This window comes from Tinamus guttatus, unplaced genomic scaffold (assembly GCF_059628265.1).
Source record: "Tinamus guttatus ecotype Peru unplaced genomic scaffold, ASM5962826v1 Tinamus_guttatus_pri_ptg000139l, whole genome shotgun sequence".
Lineage (NCBI taxonomy): Eukaryota > Metazoa > Chordata > Aves > Tinamiformes > Tinamidae > Tinamus > Tinamus guttatus.
This window is the reverse complement of record NW_028288673.1, coordinates 284,960-299,255: the sequence shown is the minus strand read 5'-3', so window position 1 is coordinate 299,255 and position 14,296 is coordinate 284,960. Positions and strand designations below refer to the sequence as shown.

At 52.6% G+C, this 14,296-nt stretch overlaps 1 protein-coding gene across 1 annotated transcript; it reads left to right on the top strand.

The window, feature by feature from the left end:
- Window positions 1-2,430: 2,430 nt before the first annotated feature.
- Window positions 2,431-12,689, top strand: LOC148595222 (syncytin-2-like). Its single transcript, XM_088521918.1, has 5 exons — window positions 2,431-2,530; window positions 2,795-2,921; window positions 3,432-3,555; window positions 3,721-3,790; window positions 11,887-12,689. The coding sequence occupies exons 1-5, from the start codon at window positions 2,431-2,433 to the stop codon at window positions 12,687-12,689; spliced, it is 1,224 nt and encodes a 407-aa protein (XP_088378044.1).
- The last annotated feature ends 1,607 nt before the right edge of the window (window positions 12,690-14,296 follow it).

Here is a 14,296-nt window from a genome sequence, read left to right as displayed (position 1 = left end):
CCAAACAACCCACGGCAGCGAAGAAACTCCCTCACTGTCCCCAGTGCACAGATGATCCCCCACATAGCCCCTGAATCAGCAGAGCTGCCAGGAATTCCTCCAGGACCCTCACAGTGCCCCCCAAAATCCCACGGTGACACAAAGAGGCCTGTGGATCCCAAACCCTTCCCCTGGGCACCTTGCTTGACTACCAGGGAAGCCCAATACCCACCAAACACCCTGAGAACCCCAAGGATCAGAAGAGTAATCCCACGTATCTCCACAGAGGCTCAGGGAGCACCAGAAATCCCACAGGGAACACCAGATCACCCCCAATACCTCTAAGGCCTCCCAAGCACGGACCTCCACATACTCAAATCCCCCAATGACCACCCCAACTGCCGAAGGATACCCATTCCTACAGGGATGCTGCTGTGCAGCTGTGGCCAGGGATGTGCTGAGGGACGCGGCTGTGAAACCTGGCTTCCTCCCAGAGCCAGCAGACACCAGCCATGCCCTGTCCACGCAGACACCCTGGGCTCTCTGAGGGGAAATGAACCCAGGTGTCCTGAGCTCCTGAAGGTTCCTGGTGGTGCCAGACTGCAGGGGCACCCAGTCATCCTCACAGACCCCAGGGAACACATGTGCTGGCTTTCCGGGGGAAGAAGCCCCATGCTGAAGGGAAAGAGGCTCAGAGGAATTCAGGCCAAAAACCCAAGTAGACTTTCAGCAAACTGCTTTTGTCTTCCTTCCTTGTGCTTTTCTTCTCTTTGCCTTCTTTTCTCTTCCTTCCCCCACTTTCCCTCTGTCCAGGCTAAAGGACATTCCCCCCAGACACTATTCCACCTCCCACCCCACTGCATGTCCGCATGAGCTGCCAGTCATCCCATAGGAGTTGAGAAGCTCCCTCAGGCTCCCCAATACACACACGATTCCCCCATTGAGCACAGGACTCTCCACACAGCAAACAGATACCCCCTATAGCCCCACAGCTCCCCACATGCCAAAGAGCACCAAGGACTCCCATCCCTGCATCCAGGCACCCTGCTTGACCTCCTGAGAATGCCCAGCTCACCTCCAACAACCCAGGAAGCTGCCAGGACCACAAGACTGAGCCCCGGGAACTCCATAGAGAGCGCTCTGGAATTGTTCAGCCTGGAGAAGTGAGCATCGCGTCCATGGGCAAACACTAGGGCAGTGGGTAGGGGCACTAAAGAAGTTGAAGCTGGACTTTTGTCAGGGGGGCAAGGAGAGCACACGAGGCGATGGGCACAAACTGCAAGACCACAAGATCCTTTGAATGCCAAGCAAAAGTGGTTTTTTTTGGACTAGATGACCTCTACAGGTCCCTTTCAACCTTAAGCATTCTATGAATTTTTGATTCATCAGGTGGTTCGAAGTCGCAGCTTGGAGTCACACACCTCCACACGATACGTTCCACCAGTTTCTCGGCTACCGCTGCATTCTCCCAATTGTAATTGTAGTTAGACCTGAGTCATGATTTTCTGCTCTGGGCACTCTGTAGCCGGAACCTTTTCCATGCAGCAGCTGTGCCTGGCTCTGTTTCCCATTGATGACCTTCTCCAGGGCTTTAGGAAGCCCTGCTTGTGGCTGGAGCTCTCCAAGGCCCTCCTAAAGCACAGGGCAATCTTTCTGCCTCTCACCCTTTTCCCCATCTCCACCTCTCCTCCTGCCACACTCTCTCGCTCTTCCCACAGGCTCATGTCTCTGGCCAAGATGAGGACAGCTGGAAGCAGTCCTGAGGCCACCCAGAGTCCCGCCAGGAGACAGAAGCCCCGAGCAGCAAAGTGAGCGGGAGGTGCCCAGGACACGGCTGCCCTGCGGCCTCCTGCTCTGCTGCCAGCAGACGCCACCAGTGCCGTCCCTCGGCCTCCTCTGCTCCCAGCGGAGCAGCTGGTGCGGAGCAGCGCGGCGCCCAGAGCCGGCCCAGGGCCTGCACTGCGCGGGCCTTGCTGGGAGCCGTGGGGAGAGGCTGCGCTGGCCGTGGGGAGAGGGGAGCAGCTGCTGGGAGCTGGGACATCCCGCTGGGAGCTCAGCGCGCCTCACACAGGGCTGCACGGACAGCGCACACAGCCCTCCTGGGCAGCCTGTCGTGGCCAGGGCCAGCAGGGGCCCTGCAGCCCCTCTGTGACACGGGCTGGCCTCACAGAGGGCCGCACGCGGCACAGCTGCCCTCTCCCCACGGCGCCCCATGCCCGCCCCACACTTCCCTGCCCGGCCTCGCTCACACAAGGCACGGGGAGCTGCTCTGGCCTCCGCCTGCTGCACAGCTGCTGCTCTGCAGCCACACCAGCAAGGCCAAGGAGGTGTCACCAGAGCGCGGGAGGTGCCTCCTGGGAGGGCTCTGCGGGAGAAGAGAGCCCGGAGGACCAGCTGCATCTGGTCGAGGAGGGAACACCTTTCTCCCATTGCCGGCATCCACCTGGAGCCATGGGGATGCCCAAGAGGAAGGGCAAGGAGAGCCTGGAGCGGGCCCTTGGCCAAGCCGGCCCCTTGCCCCACGGGACGCTGCGCGGGCGCCAACTGGAGGGTAAGGCCTTGTGGAGCTCTGCCAGGAGGGCTGTCCCAGAGGCTCTTCCCCAGCAAAGGCGCTGGGGAAGGCCTGGGCTGTGGGGGGGATGGCTGCACAGGGCTGGGGACAGTCCCCAGAGCCCTGCCCGAGGCTGCCTGCGTGTGCAAGGGGACAACGTGGCCCCGCGCAGCCTGGCTGCTCTCGGGCTGCTGAGAGACGCCTGGAGGTGGCCGTGTTGGACAGGAGCCCTTGGACTCTGTTCTCAGGAGATTTCTCTTTCAGCCCGTGCAGAGAAGAGTCCTGCCAGGCTCTCCGGCTCCCAGGGAACGCGGCACCTGCCCAGAATCCCTGAGGGCAATATCTACAAACCCACGGAGGAGAGAGTCCATGAGGAAACACCTCCCGCCAGGTGAGACTCGTGCAGGAGGCTGCTGTTGAGCCACAGCAGGGAGCTCCTGCCTTGCACACAGTGTCTCTGCCAAGGCTCCAGGGGAAGGAGCAGCTCCTCTGCCCTCCGAGCAGGGGCTCATTTCTCCCCTCATCCTCTGCTCCCACCACGCACAGCATCTGGGCAGCCCCTGGCAATGCTCAAGGGGGAAGTGCAGGCTCTCCAACTGCTCACTCTGTGGAGGAGCAGGACGCGTTTCCCTGAGGGAGACAGTGTTCAGAGTGCTTCAAGAGTGCAGCAGGGACAAGGGGTGCCCATGCTCTCCCCTTCCCGTTGCTTGCTGAGGGTGCAAGGCTGCTGGGAGCTTTGCTCACACTGGGCTCCTGCTGGAGGGGAGTGGGAAGGGACTGAGGGAGGATGGAGCCCTTGGAGGGATGGACACCATGGAGGTGAAGATGGCGTATGGTTTGTGAGCGTGAACAACAAAGTTTTCCTGTGCTGCCACCCACTGCCCATGGTGCTTCTCCCTAGAGAGCACGTGCCGTGTCTGGCGGGCTCCCCCTGGGCGGAGGAGAACGGCAGGAAGAGACTCCTGAATCCTTGGGAAGTCCAGAGGATGGTGCAGGAGTGCCAAAACTGCTGGGGCATTGCAGAGGTAGGAGCTCCGCTTGCACACAATTCCTGTGGCCCCTGTCCCTGCGGAAAGGCCTGCTTGCCTGGCTGTGCCTCTTTGGAAAAGGCTTTTGCTTCACAGAGTGGGAGAGATGGGGAGAGCTGCATAACTCATCTGGGGTGCTCTTGCCTTTCTCTCACCCTGCAGAACACCCGCAAGCTCCTCAGTAAGTGGGATATGGACCATTTCTGGGAGGCCTATTCCCACGAAACTACACGTGAGGCTTGGAGGAACAAGGTATGGCAACCTTGGAAACCGTTCAGCTCTGCATGGCTGTCTTGTGCACAGTGAGGGTTTCCCTCTCCATAACCATCATCGCCACTGCTTTCTCTTTTCCATGTCTTACATGATAGCCTGCTCCCAGAAAAGATACCATCTCTGCACAAGACTCCTCTCTGGCTAGGAGGGAGAGGCTGCAGAGAAAGGAAGAAAGGTGGGACCATCAGGTAAGGCTTTTCTTGGGACAGGAAGCGCTTGGAGCCACTTTGGGAAGCAGCTTCTCCATCTAAGCTTGGGAGCTGTGCTCCACAAGCACTGGGGAGAGGAAAGGGAAGTGCAGGCAGCCTTGGTGTGCTCCAGGGAAGAATTTGGAAGGACATGCCGTGGTGTTTGAGGCACAGCATGGCTGCTACGGGGTACCCCTATGCAAGCCTGGGAGGAAGGGTCCCTCTGCTCTCACTCATTTCTGCCTTGCTTCCTCAGCAGCAATTGGGTGCTCCGGCACAGAGGATTCCCCATCCCCCTGATGGGCCCAGGACACAGCCCAAGTCAATACTGAAGCAGGGGAATGCTGCTCCTCGGGTCAAGAATGTCATCTTTAAGCTGCCGGAGCCTGAGAAAGGGTAAGTGCGCACAGCTGCGGCAAAGGCCTGGCAGAGAAAAGTGCCTGTAGCACCGTGCACGGAATGTCCCTTTTCCCACTGCCTCTTCTATGGGGTCAGGACCCCAATCTCCTGTCTTCTGTGGACCCCAACGGACCCTGGGGAGATCCTCCCTGCAGGAGCCTTCTGCTGCCCTGTCTTCAAGGGCACCAAGGGCCCTAGGGGACCAAAGGGGCACCCAAGCGACACTGTGTCCTCTGCTGCAGGAGGGCAGGGACACGACGGGCCCCAGCTGCACAGCAAGAGGGGCTTTGTCACTGCTGCGGCGGGAGAAGTTCAGCGCAGGCATTGCAGGCTCTGCCCCCGCTCAGCCCCCGCAGGAGAGCTCTGGAGGAGGAGCTGCAGGAAAGCACCAGGAAGCTCCTGGAGCATTACCGCAGCCTCTACCTGCGTCGGTAAGGACCTGCCGTGATGGCGGGAGCTCCCGTTCCCCTCCAAACCTTTCCTGCCAAGGAGGATCTGCTCCTCAGCCCTGTGCTGGCACCGCAGCAGCCTTGGCAGCCTGGCGCCTGAGCCGCACAGCCCTGCTGCCCCTGCACAGCTCTTGGCCACTCAGGAGGCCACGGGAAGCTGCCAGCTTCTCCTCCTCAGCAAGGGCCAGAGCGCGGCCGGCACCATTGCCCTGCTTTTGTGCTCACACTCAGCCCCTTTCTCTTGAACTCTGCAGCAGTCAGCAGGCATCTCGCCTCCTGGACAAGAGGGAGAGGTACCGCTGATCTGCAGCAAGACTCCTGCACTCCCAAGACTCCTCTGTTTTATTAAACTATTTTCATAATGTTTAAAAATTTGTTTTAGTGGATGTGAAGCTCCAATCTGCACCCTGGGTTCTTTAGAAGGGTATTAGGGGAAGGTTTAGCAGACAGGGACTGAGCTGCCTCTTTCTGCAGCCAGATCCTCACATGTATGTGCCAACACTAGTGTCTTGTGGGGCTTCTTGTACCCCTGCCTTTGAGGGCGCCCATGTGGCAGCAGGACCCATGGTGACCTCCCTTGCCCTGTTTGGAGGGCCTCTGTCCTGCATGTTTCTCCTGCAGGACACTTCTGTCCCACTCCCCTGGCCCAATGGCCCAGCCCGAGACGTTCTCTGAGAGCAGGGCGAGGCAGGCAGAGCTGCATGGGTTACACAAGCACCTCTCCCAGAGACACCTTTACCTCCTCTTCCCTCTCTGGCTGCAGAAGTCTCTCAGTTCATGGGCTTTCCCTTTCACTCTCCTGCCTGTACCTTTGCCCATCCCTTTGCTCTCTCCCATGGCACTGGAACTCCTCCATGGGTCTGAAAGCCCCAGCCGTGCGCGTCTTCCCTTAGACTTTGAACACTTGGGCTTTTGCCGGGCACAGGGAGGAGCAGAACTGGCCAGGAGTGCCTGGGGGTGGGAAGACGCTGGCCATGGTGCTCCCGGCGGGACACGTTTGGGAGGATGCGCTGGTGGCCGCGCCGAGCGGTCGGGGATCCTCTGCTACAACAGTGTCTGCAGGAATACGGCGCGGGTGTGTGTGGGGATGTCCTGAAGGTCCCTACTGGAGCCCGGCAGAAGGGACTCAACCTTCCAAAAATGAAAGAAAAACGTCGGTTTTGCTGTGTCCCGGGAAAATCACTGATGCCTGAGGGAAACCCGTCTAGAGGAATCCAAGGCAGGAGTCTCCAGGTGGGATGCACCCCAACACTGTACAGTGAATAGACAGCAGCAGAAGAAAAAGCCATCCCCAGGCAGCAGGCTCATGAGTTCCGAAAACATTCCGGGGCTGATGGGAGAGGAGACAATACTCCCCATGGCAGCTGGAGATGTTTCTCAGCCTTGGTGCGGTATGGAAACATTATTGGCTGCTTGCTTGAAATTGCCATTGCTCCTCCTTTCTTCCTTTCCTTTTTCCCCCACTTAGGTTTTCTCACTTTATTTTCTTTACTTCCTCTTTCCTCTCCAAAACACTTCTCCCCTTTTGCTGTCTACTTTTCTTTCCTTGCATCTCCTCGCCTCCACTTTCCTCCCTTCCCCTCTCCTCTCTCCTTTTTCCTTACCTTTTTCCATTCCTTTCCCCTCTTCCCCACCATTTCCATTTCTTTTCTTTTCACATACATGCTTTTCCAGCTTTCAGGCTCTGGAGGCCACAGCCCCCATGTCCTAGAGTCCTCTCGCAGAGGCCACATGGCATCAACCACCACAGCCACCCCTGACAACTGGCTCTCCACAGGCCACACCAACTACTGGCCACTGCCATGTCCCCAGGGCCCCTCCAAAGAACCCACGGCACCGAAGAAATTCCCTCACTATCCCCAGTGCACAGACGATGCCCCATGGAGCCCCCGATTCAGCAGAGCTGCCAGGAATTCCCCCAGGACCCTCACAGTGCCCCCCAAAATCCCACGGTGACACAAAGAGGCCTGTGGATCCCAAAACCTTCCCCTGGGCACCTTGCTTGACTACCAGGGAAGCTCCAACTGTAGAGGGATGCTGTGCTGAGAATCTGCACTGTGCTAGGAATCTGCACCACCTGCGCCTTGCTGATAATGTACTGGGGAGTGTTAGTGAGTTGTCCTTGGCCGGCTGGGAATGGGGAGCTATGTGGGAAAAGAGTAGTTAGCCGTTTCGGGTAAACAACTTTGCAGAGCTGGGAAAGAGCCTATGCGGCCGGGACATAGCAACCTCCTTAGCAACCAATCATGAGCTCAAGCCTTGCAATATGCATGAACCTAATTAAGTTGTGTATAAGAGTGCACACTGAATGTTCAATAAACGAGTCTTGTCGATGACCAACTGGTGTCGCAGTCTCCCTTTCTCCAACAAATGGTGACCCCGACGTGGTATAGCAAAGGACTGAATCCTCCCGGACTGAAAAGAAAAAAGGAGGACGCACCACGGTGGAGAAAGTAGGAGTTGGTTCCTCTGCAGCCAGGACGGTGCAAATCCTCCGAGCAAACGCTGGAAAGACGGCACCCCCGAAGATCATATAGGTGGTTTCGGGCCATACGCGCCACCGGAGCCTGGAGAGCTGCAACAGCGCTGACGTCAGGAATGGATAGGCAAGTGGCGTATGAATTATTTACCCGTACCTTACAGCAATGTAATGTTCAGGGGATCGACTTAAAGAAAGAATTACCAGGATTATTAGCCGGGGGTATGCGAAGAGTTGCTTTATTGTCCCACATACAGTGCATGAATTATCGGAGTGGCGAAAACTGGGTGATAAGCTATGGGATGCAATGTTAGATGATGATAAGACAGCTAAAAAGCTAGGAAAGCTGTGGAGGGTGGTACAGAATACTCCGCTACAACGGGTGGCAGAGAAAAAGGCCGCAGATCAGGCGATTGAAGCTCATAAGAAAAATTTGCAGTACCCGGAGGGGGGCTATCAGCCACGAGCTCCTTCCGTGACTAGAGTAATGCTACCTACGGCACCACCGCCACCTGAAACTAGTGCTGCCCCTCCAGAAGAGCCGCAGCAAAAGGAGCAATCGGGGGACCCCCAGTCTTCAGCCTCAATAACGGACCCTTGGGAGGGCAGTGACGGGGATTTGATCAAAGAAAGAGTAAGGGAGAGAAAGGACGCGTGGCAAAATGTCGCGCAGCAGGCGCTGTTTTTAGTGCTGTCAGAACGAAAGGCCCCATCATTTATGATGGTGAAGCAGGGATTGCGGGAGTCCTACGGAAATTTGGTGAATAGGCTCGTGCAATCCCTGGAGCAAGCTACTGATGAACAAGCTTTCTGCAAGCTTTCGATCTGGTGCAGAGAGAATGGGTTCAAAGCCGAGCCCCACCTAGTATTCGAATCCGATGTGAAAGCCAAAAGGAAAGTGGCCACCAGAGCCACGTCCGCCCTTGCGAGCACTTCAGGACCGGGACCACCACGCCACTGAAAACCGCTGGTGTTTGGAGATCCATCGCCAACCCCCCCCGCCCGTGCCTGCCTCTGTGCTGGCACCTGCGGCGCCTACAACGTCTGTGCCCCCGCTTCCGCTTGTTAGATCGCCTTGAAAAAAGGAGAAAGGGGGGCTGGGGAAGAGAAGGCGAATGAGATCAAGGAAACTTATGTTGCTGAGGGCTTGATGAAAGCCAGGAGGGAGGTGCAGAGGAATTTGATCTGTCTTGTAAAGTGGGGGTTGAAGAATTGTAATGCTTTAAGTGAGGACAGAAACCGTTATTAGGGCTATTATTTCTATTTGCTATGTTCATCTCTATTATGTGTTGTATCCTTTGTATATTGATGCCGACACGAGGTATGGTTGAAAGGTGGAAATTTGTATGATCTGTAGAGTCATAAAATTATTGTACAAAACAGAATCCAAGACCCTGAGAAAGAAGATGTTTGCCTACCCAGGCTGAGAGATAAGGAGCGCGGAGGCGGCTGCTCAGCCAGGCTCACAGCCGACCTCCTTCGAAAGCAGTTGAAGGCGGCTGCTTGACCGGGCTTGTAGCCAACGTAACTGAAAACATCCTCTAAATTAGTTTGAAGGTCAAACACCCGAGAGGGAGGGAGATGAGAAAGGCAGGACCCTCAGACTGACAACTGGGACAATTTACTGACATGCGCACCTGCGCACCCAGGAAGGAAGGTTATGTGACTGAAAGCGGAGTTTGTCCGCCCCCTGGTCTGCCTGCTGGCACGTACTGGCCCTACGTGGCAGGATGCACCGGGCATAAACAGACAGTGCAGAGAGAAAGGAGGGGTGAGACTCCTAACACTGAGACCCACGTTGTCTCTGCGGGGACGCCCGCTGAGTTGGGAGCCTGTCAGCAACCCTCTCATCTGCCAACTCAAGAGAATGTTCAGTCTCAGTGTCCTGCCGACAAGTATTACCTCACGAGTAATTAGTCATACTTTGCTTCTTTAACGTGCTTTCACCTGAATAGCCGTAGCCACTTTGTTCTGTGTGATTATTGTCGAATCCCAAACCCATTCGCAACCTAATTGGCAGCGAGGATGGGATCAGGCAATTGAGACAGTGGAACTCACTAGTGGAGTGCACAGCTACGTGAGGTCGTGCCACTGGATGGAAATTGTGTTTGTGCTGTTTGTATCTGTGGTTTTTAGATCTTTATTGTGTAACATATATATCAGCAGAGAGGGCTGAATAAGCACAACAAGTAAGTCCAGAATTTGAAAACGGTAAAGTCAGGAATAACTCAGACTATGGTGTTCCCCCCCCACCTCCCCAGCCCACCCACCCCACCGGTGGAGGACTGTGAGCTGTACTCTGACTTGTATCCTTGGACAGAGAGGAAACCAAATTGAAGCTATGCAAACATAAATAGAAATGGAAATCGAGAACCTTTCAAAATGATTCGGACATCTTAATAATCGATTTAAAAGATTGTTTTTTCACCATACTATTGCATCCTGAGGACCATGACATAGTGGAACATATTTCGATTCAGTATCAAACAAGCCAGTGTTGTGGTATTGCTAAAATGTGATAAATTGCTCCAATTGGGAACAACACAATTGGGTCAGACACTATTGGCCAGTTTACATTTCCCTACAAATAGGCTGTGCCATAATCGCAGCATAAAATATAAATCAGTAAGTGAAGACTTTGTGCCTCGTAATGATTGCCGTACTTCCCAAGATCTGTCTTAGATGGAAGGATTTTTTTTTTTTTGGATTTGGTCTTACAAATGCGATTATGGTTAAGTAAGCTAGCCTATCAAGTAGAAAAATTAGCTAATGCCACCGATACTAGTATACAGTTGCTCAATCATCAATTACAAGCCACATCAAAAATGACTCTTCAGTACCGGATGGCACTGGACTTGATGCTGTTATGCTAAAATGGACTTTGTGGCTACCTAAACCTCTCCAGTACCAACTGCAGCATTTACATCCCTAATATTACACAGGACCTGGATATCCAATCAGAGAAGATGCGACAGGTGGCAAAAGACACCCATGAACTCTGAGAATCAATGAACACTAGCTGGCTGGCGAAGGTGTTTAGTTGGTTTGGATTTGGTATCACTGGTTGGATTCAGTTTGATAGAATATGTGGTGATGTTCATTGTGATGATAATTATCCTAAGTATAGCAATACCCTGTATAAAATCTACTATAATGAAAGCTATTAACGTAAAGATGATTCAGTTCACCGCTTATACCCCTTTACAGGTGGATGACCCAATCGATGTCCCAAGTACTAAGACCCTAATTTGAGACTAAATTTCAATATACAATGGTAACTGGAGTCACGGGGTGGATACAAAGTTTGTTATACTCAATTACTTACTATTGTAACTGCAATATTTTCTGTATATATATTCTTGTAGAACTAGACTCCCTTCCTTTTCTGTAACTTCCTCCGTCTAATGTACCAATGTGCAATCACTCGCCTACCTGCATTATGTTTAGGGCATGTAATATTAACACCTAAACAATTCCATGTGAAGCTTGAGTGACTATGGTCACAGGGTGGATAACGTGGAAGAAGTGTTTGTGGAAGAATTGTTTGAAAGCAGAAAATGGACGGGACCTTTGGACTTGATAACCTGGGGAAAAGGGTATGCTTGTGTTGTTACAGATACTGGAACCAGATGGGTGCCAGCAAAATGGGTGAGACCTTGGCTGGAAGCAAACTTGCATACATCAGACGTAGCAGACAAGCAGCTGGTACCCTAACTGTGGAAGGCGTGAGGCTGCGGAAGAACAACATGGGAGGAAGAAGTGTTACTGTCATTATTAGCTGTATATTGTGGCTTTTAGGAGGTAATTTTGCTTTTAACGCTATTATAGGAGCTGATGCTACTTTTAACGCTAATGGATATGTTATGCTTCTTAGGCGTATTGTTAATTATACCCAAATTAAGAGTTGTTGGCTTTGCGGGACAGCAGATCAATTTGATGCACTGGTGTTAGGCATTCCTCAAAGCAACTGGACAGATCTGAATCCATATAGCCTACTCAATACATCATATCAGTGCACACAGGAGAATGTCGCAATGGAAGGAATGCTCTGAATTCCCAATACACTTCATGGACATCTCCAACCCAATCTCGGTGTTTGCCCTCATCATGCAGTGGTAAAAGAAAAAAGGGGGAGAAGACTACCTTGCGCGCTGGAATGTAGAAATGTTTCGTACTGTACTGATTCTAGTGTTGTGCACATGCTGGGGTAGGGCCATATGGGTACCTGCTCAACCAAAACAAAATATATGGGTCACCCTTGCAAATCAGACTGGGCAGGAGGCCATATGCTTGGCCCTAGCTTCACCCGGAAACCCTTTCTCCACATGCTTAGTGGGAGTACCTTTAGATGATTGGCCCTGCCCTACGAAAGCTTTCGGTTGTCAAAGCAACAATTCACGTAATTACGTGGATAGTTGGGATACGATCGTACCGCATTTTCCGCGCGCTCCCTTAGAACCCCAAGAGTTAGAATTATTGGGGTCAATCAAGGCTGATGCATGCCTACGGTTCAATTGGACAAGTGTGTACCGGGGAACAGGTTGGAACCAATCATTACCTGTGTCAGTCAATGCCACATGGGGTAACAATACCGTTTGGTGTAACAAAACCTCGGAGAACGTATCCAAGTCATCCAACACACCGATTGCCTTACCACCAGGAGTGTTTTTAATATGCGGGGACAGGGCGTGGGCAGGAATTCCTTCCAAAATAGAGGGAGGCCCGTGCACGCTTGGGCGGCTAACGCTGCTCACGCCGAACACATCAATGATACTAGAACAGCACCGTAAGAGCCATAGGATAAAAAGAATGAGACACGCGTTTCAAGGTGACTGTGATGATAACGCCGATTTTTGGTCCCGCGAAAGAACATTTGTAGCATCCTTTCTCGCCCCGAGGGTAGCAGCAGCAAAAGCGCTGGCGACATTAAGAAAATTAGGATGTTGGCTGGCAAAACAAACAAATGCCACGTCACTAGCTCTCTCAGGGCTGTTAACAGATGTTGATTCGGTTCGTCATGCTACCTTGCAGAATCGAGCTGCTATTGATTTCCTGTTGCTAGCACATGGTCATGGGTGTGAGGAACTGGAAGGGATGTGCTGTATGAACCTTTCTGATCATTCAAATTCCATACATAAGCAGTTGGAGACATTGCGCGACTTAACTACACACTTGCAACAAGATACAGGATTCGGCCTTGATAATTGGCTAAAAGGTCTCGGCTTGGGCCCATGGCTAACCTCAGCTGTGCAACATTTAATTACCATAGGGATCGTGCTTATTATGATTATACTCTTTGTACCATGTATCTTTAAATGCTTGCAAAATATGCTTACGCGATAGTCAACCAAGAATGGAATGCGAGTTTGATAGCCCAAAAAGAAAACGGGGGAAGTGTGGAGAGTATTGTGCAAACCTGGCTAATGGAGAAAGGACATAGCCAGATGGAGTTAGTGCACAGGGCCTGAGTGAGGCAGAGGTAAAGTAGAGGACAGTGTGTCCTTGAGATAGGGAAGCTACTGCAGCTACACAAAATAAGAACCAGCTAGATTGCGGTTTTAGAATGGATCTTCTCAGTTCAACCGTGCAAGAGTGTGACCCCTCGGTTGGAAGCGGTGGCTCACATGGTCTGCCGTGAGAGAACTCAGGTGCTGGCAGTCTCGGGGGGTCACAGGTACAACATGCAGTGCTTCAGAACAGAGCGGCCACCGACTTCCTCCTGCTAGCCCATGGGCACGGCTGTGAAGACTTTGAAGGAATGTGCTGTATGGACCTGCAAGACCACTCTAAGGCAATCCACCAGCAAATCCAACAGCTGATGGAACACACCCAGGAGATACAGAAAGACGTGGGCTTCTTTGGGCTGGATGGGTTAATTCATTTATTGGATATTGGTGGGTGACTGAAATCCTCGCTTAAGACAGGACTGATGCTTTTGATTGTTATGCTTTTTGTCCTATGCTTATTCAGCTGTGCCTTTGCATGCTTAAGGCAAATGCTATCCTTGCATACTCATAAAGCCTGATTAGTGCAAAAGAAAAAAGGAGGACTTATAGAGGAATGGCTTGGAGATCGAGGACACCTTACAGCTCCAGGCGGTTGGTAAAACCTTGGCGTTGAAATGATCAAGAGTCCTTGAACTGCCCGTCAGCAGATCAATAGACAACGGAAGCTGCTCAGCAGGACATCGGACTCTCGACTGGAAAGACCTTGCAGGCCAACACGGACTTGGGAATGGGTGCATGTATTAGTAAATCACGGCTAATATTACTAGTTGTTTTATTGTTTATGCCTTGTAGTTTTTGGCTGTGTTTTTGCATGTATTAGACATAAGGTATTCTGGTTTTGCATGTATTAGACATAAAGTATTCTCACTTACCAGCAAGGCTTGATTAGTGCAAAAGAAAAAAGGGGGAATTGTAGAGGGATGCTGTGCTGAGAATCTGCACTGTGCTAGGAATCTGCACCACCTGCGCCTTGCTGATAATGTACTGGGGAGTGTTAGTGAGTTGTCCTTGGCCGGCTGGGAATGGGGAGCTATGTGGGAAAAGAGTAGTTAGCCGTTTCGGGTAAACAACTTTGCAGAGCTGGGAAAGAGCCTATGCGGCAGGGACATAGCAACCTCCTTAGCAACCAATCATGAGCTCAAGCCTTGCAATATGCATGAACCTAATTAAGTTGTGTATAAGAGTGCACACTGAATGTTCAATAAACGAGTCTTGTCGATGACCAACTGGTGTCGCAGTCTCCCTTTCTCCAACATCCAACACCCACCAAACACCCCGTGAACCCCAAGGACCAGAAGAGTAATCCCAGACATCTCCATCGAGACTCAGAGAGCACCAGAAATCCCACAGGGAACACCAGATCACCCCCAATACCTCTAAGGCCTCCCGAGCACAGCCCTCCACATACTCAAATCCCCCAGTGACCACCCCAACTGCCAAAGG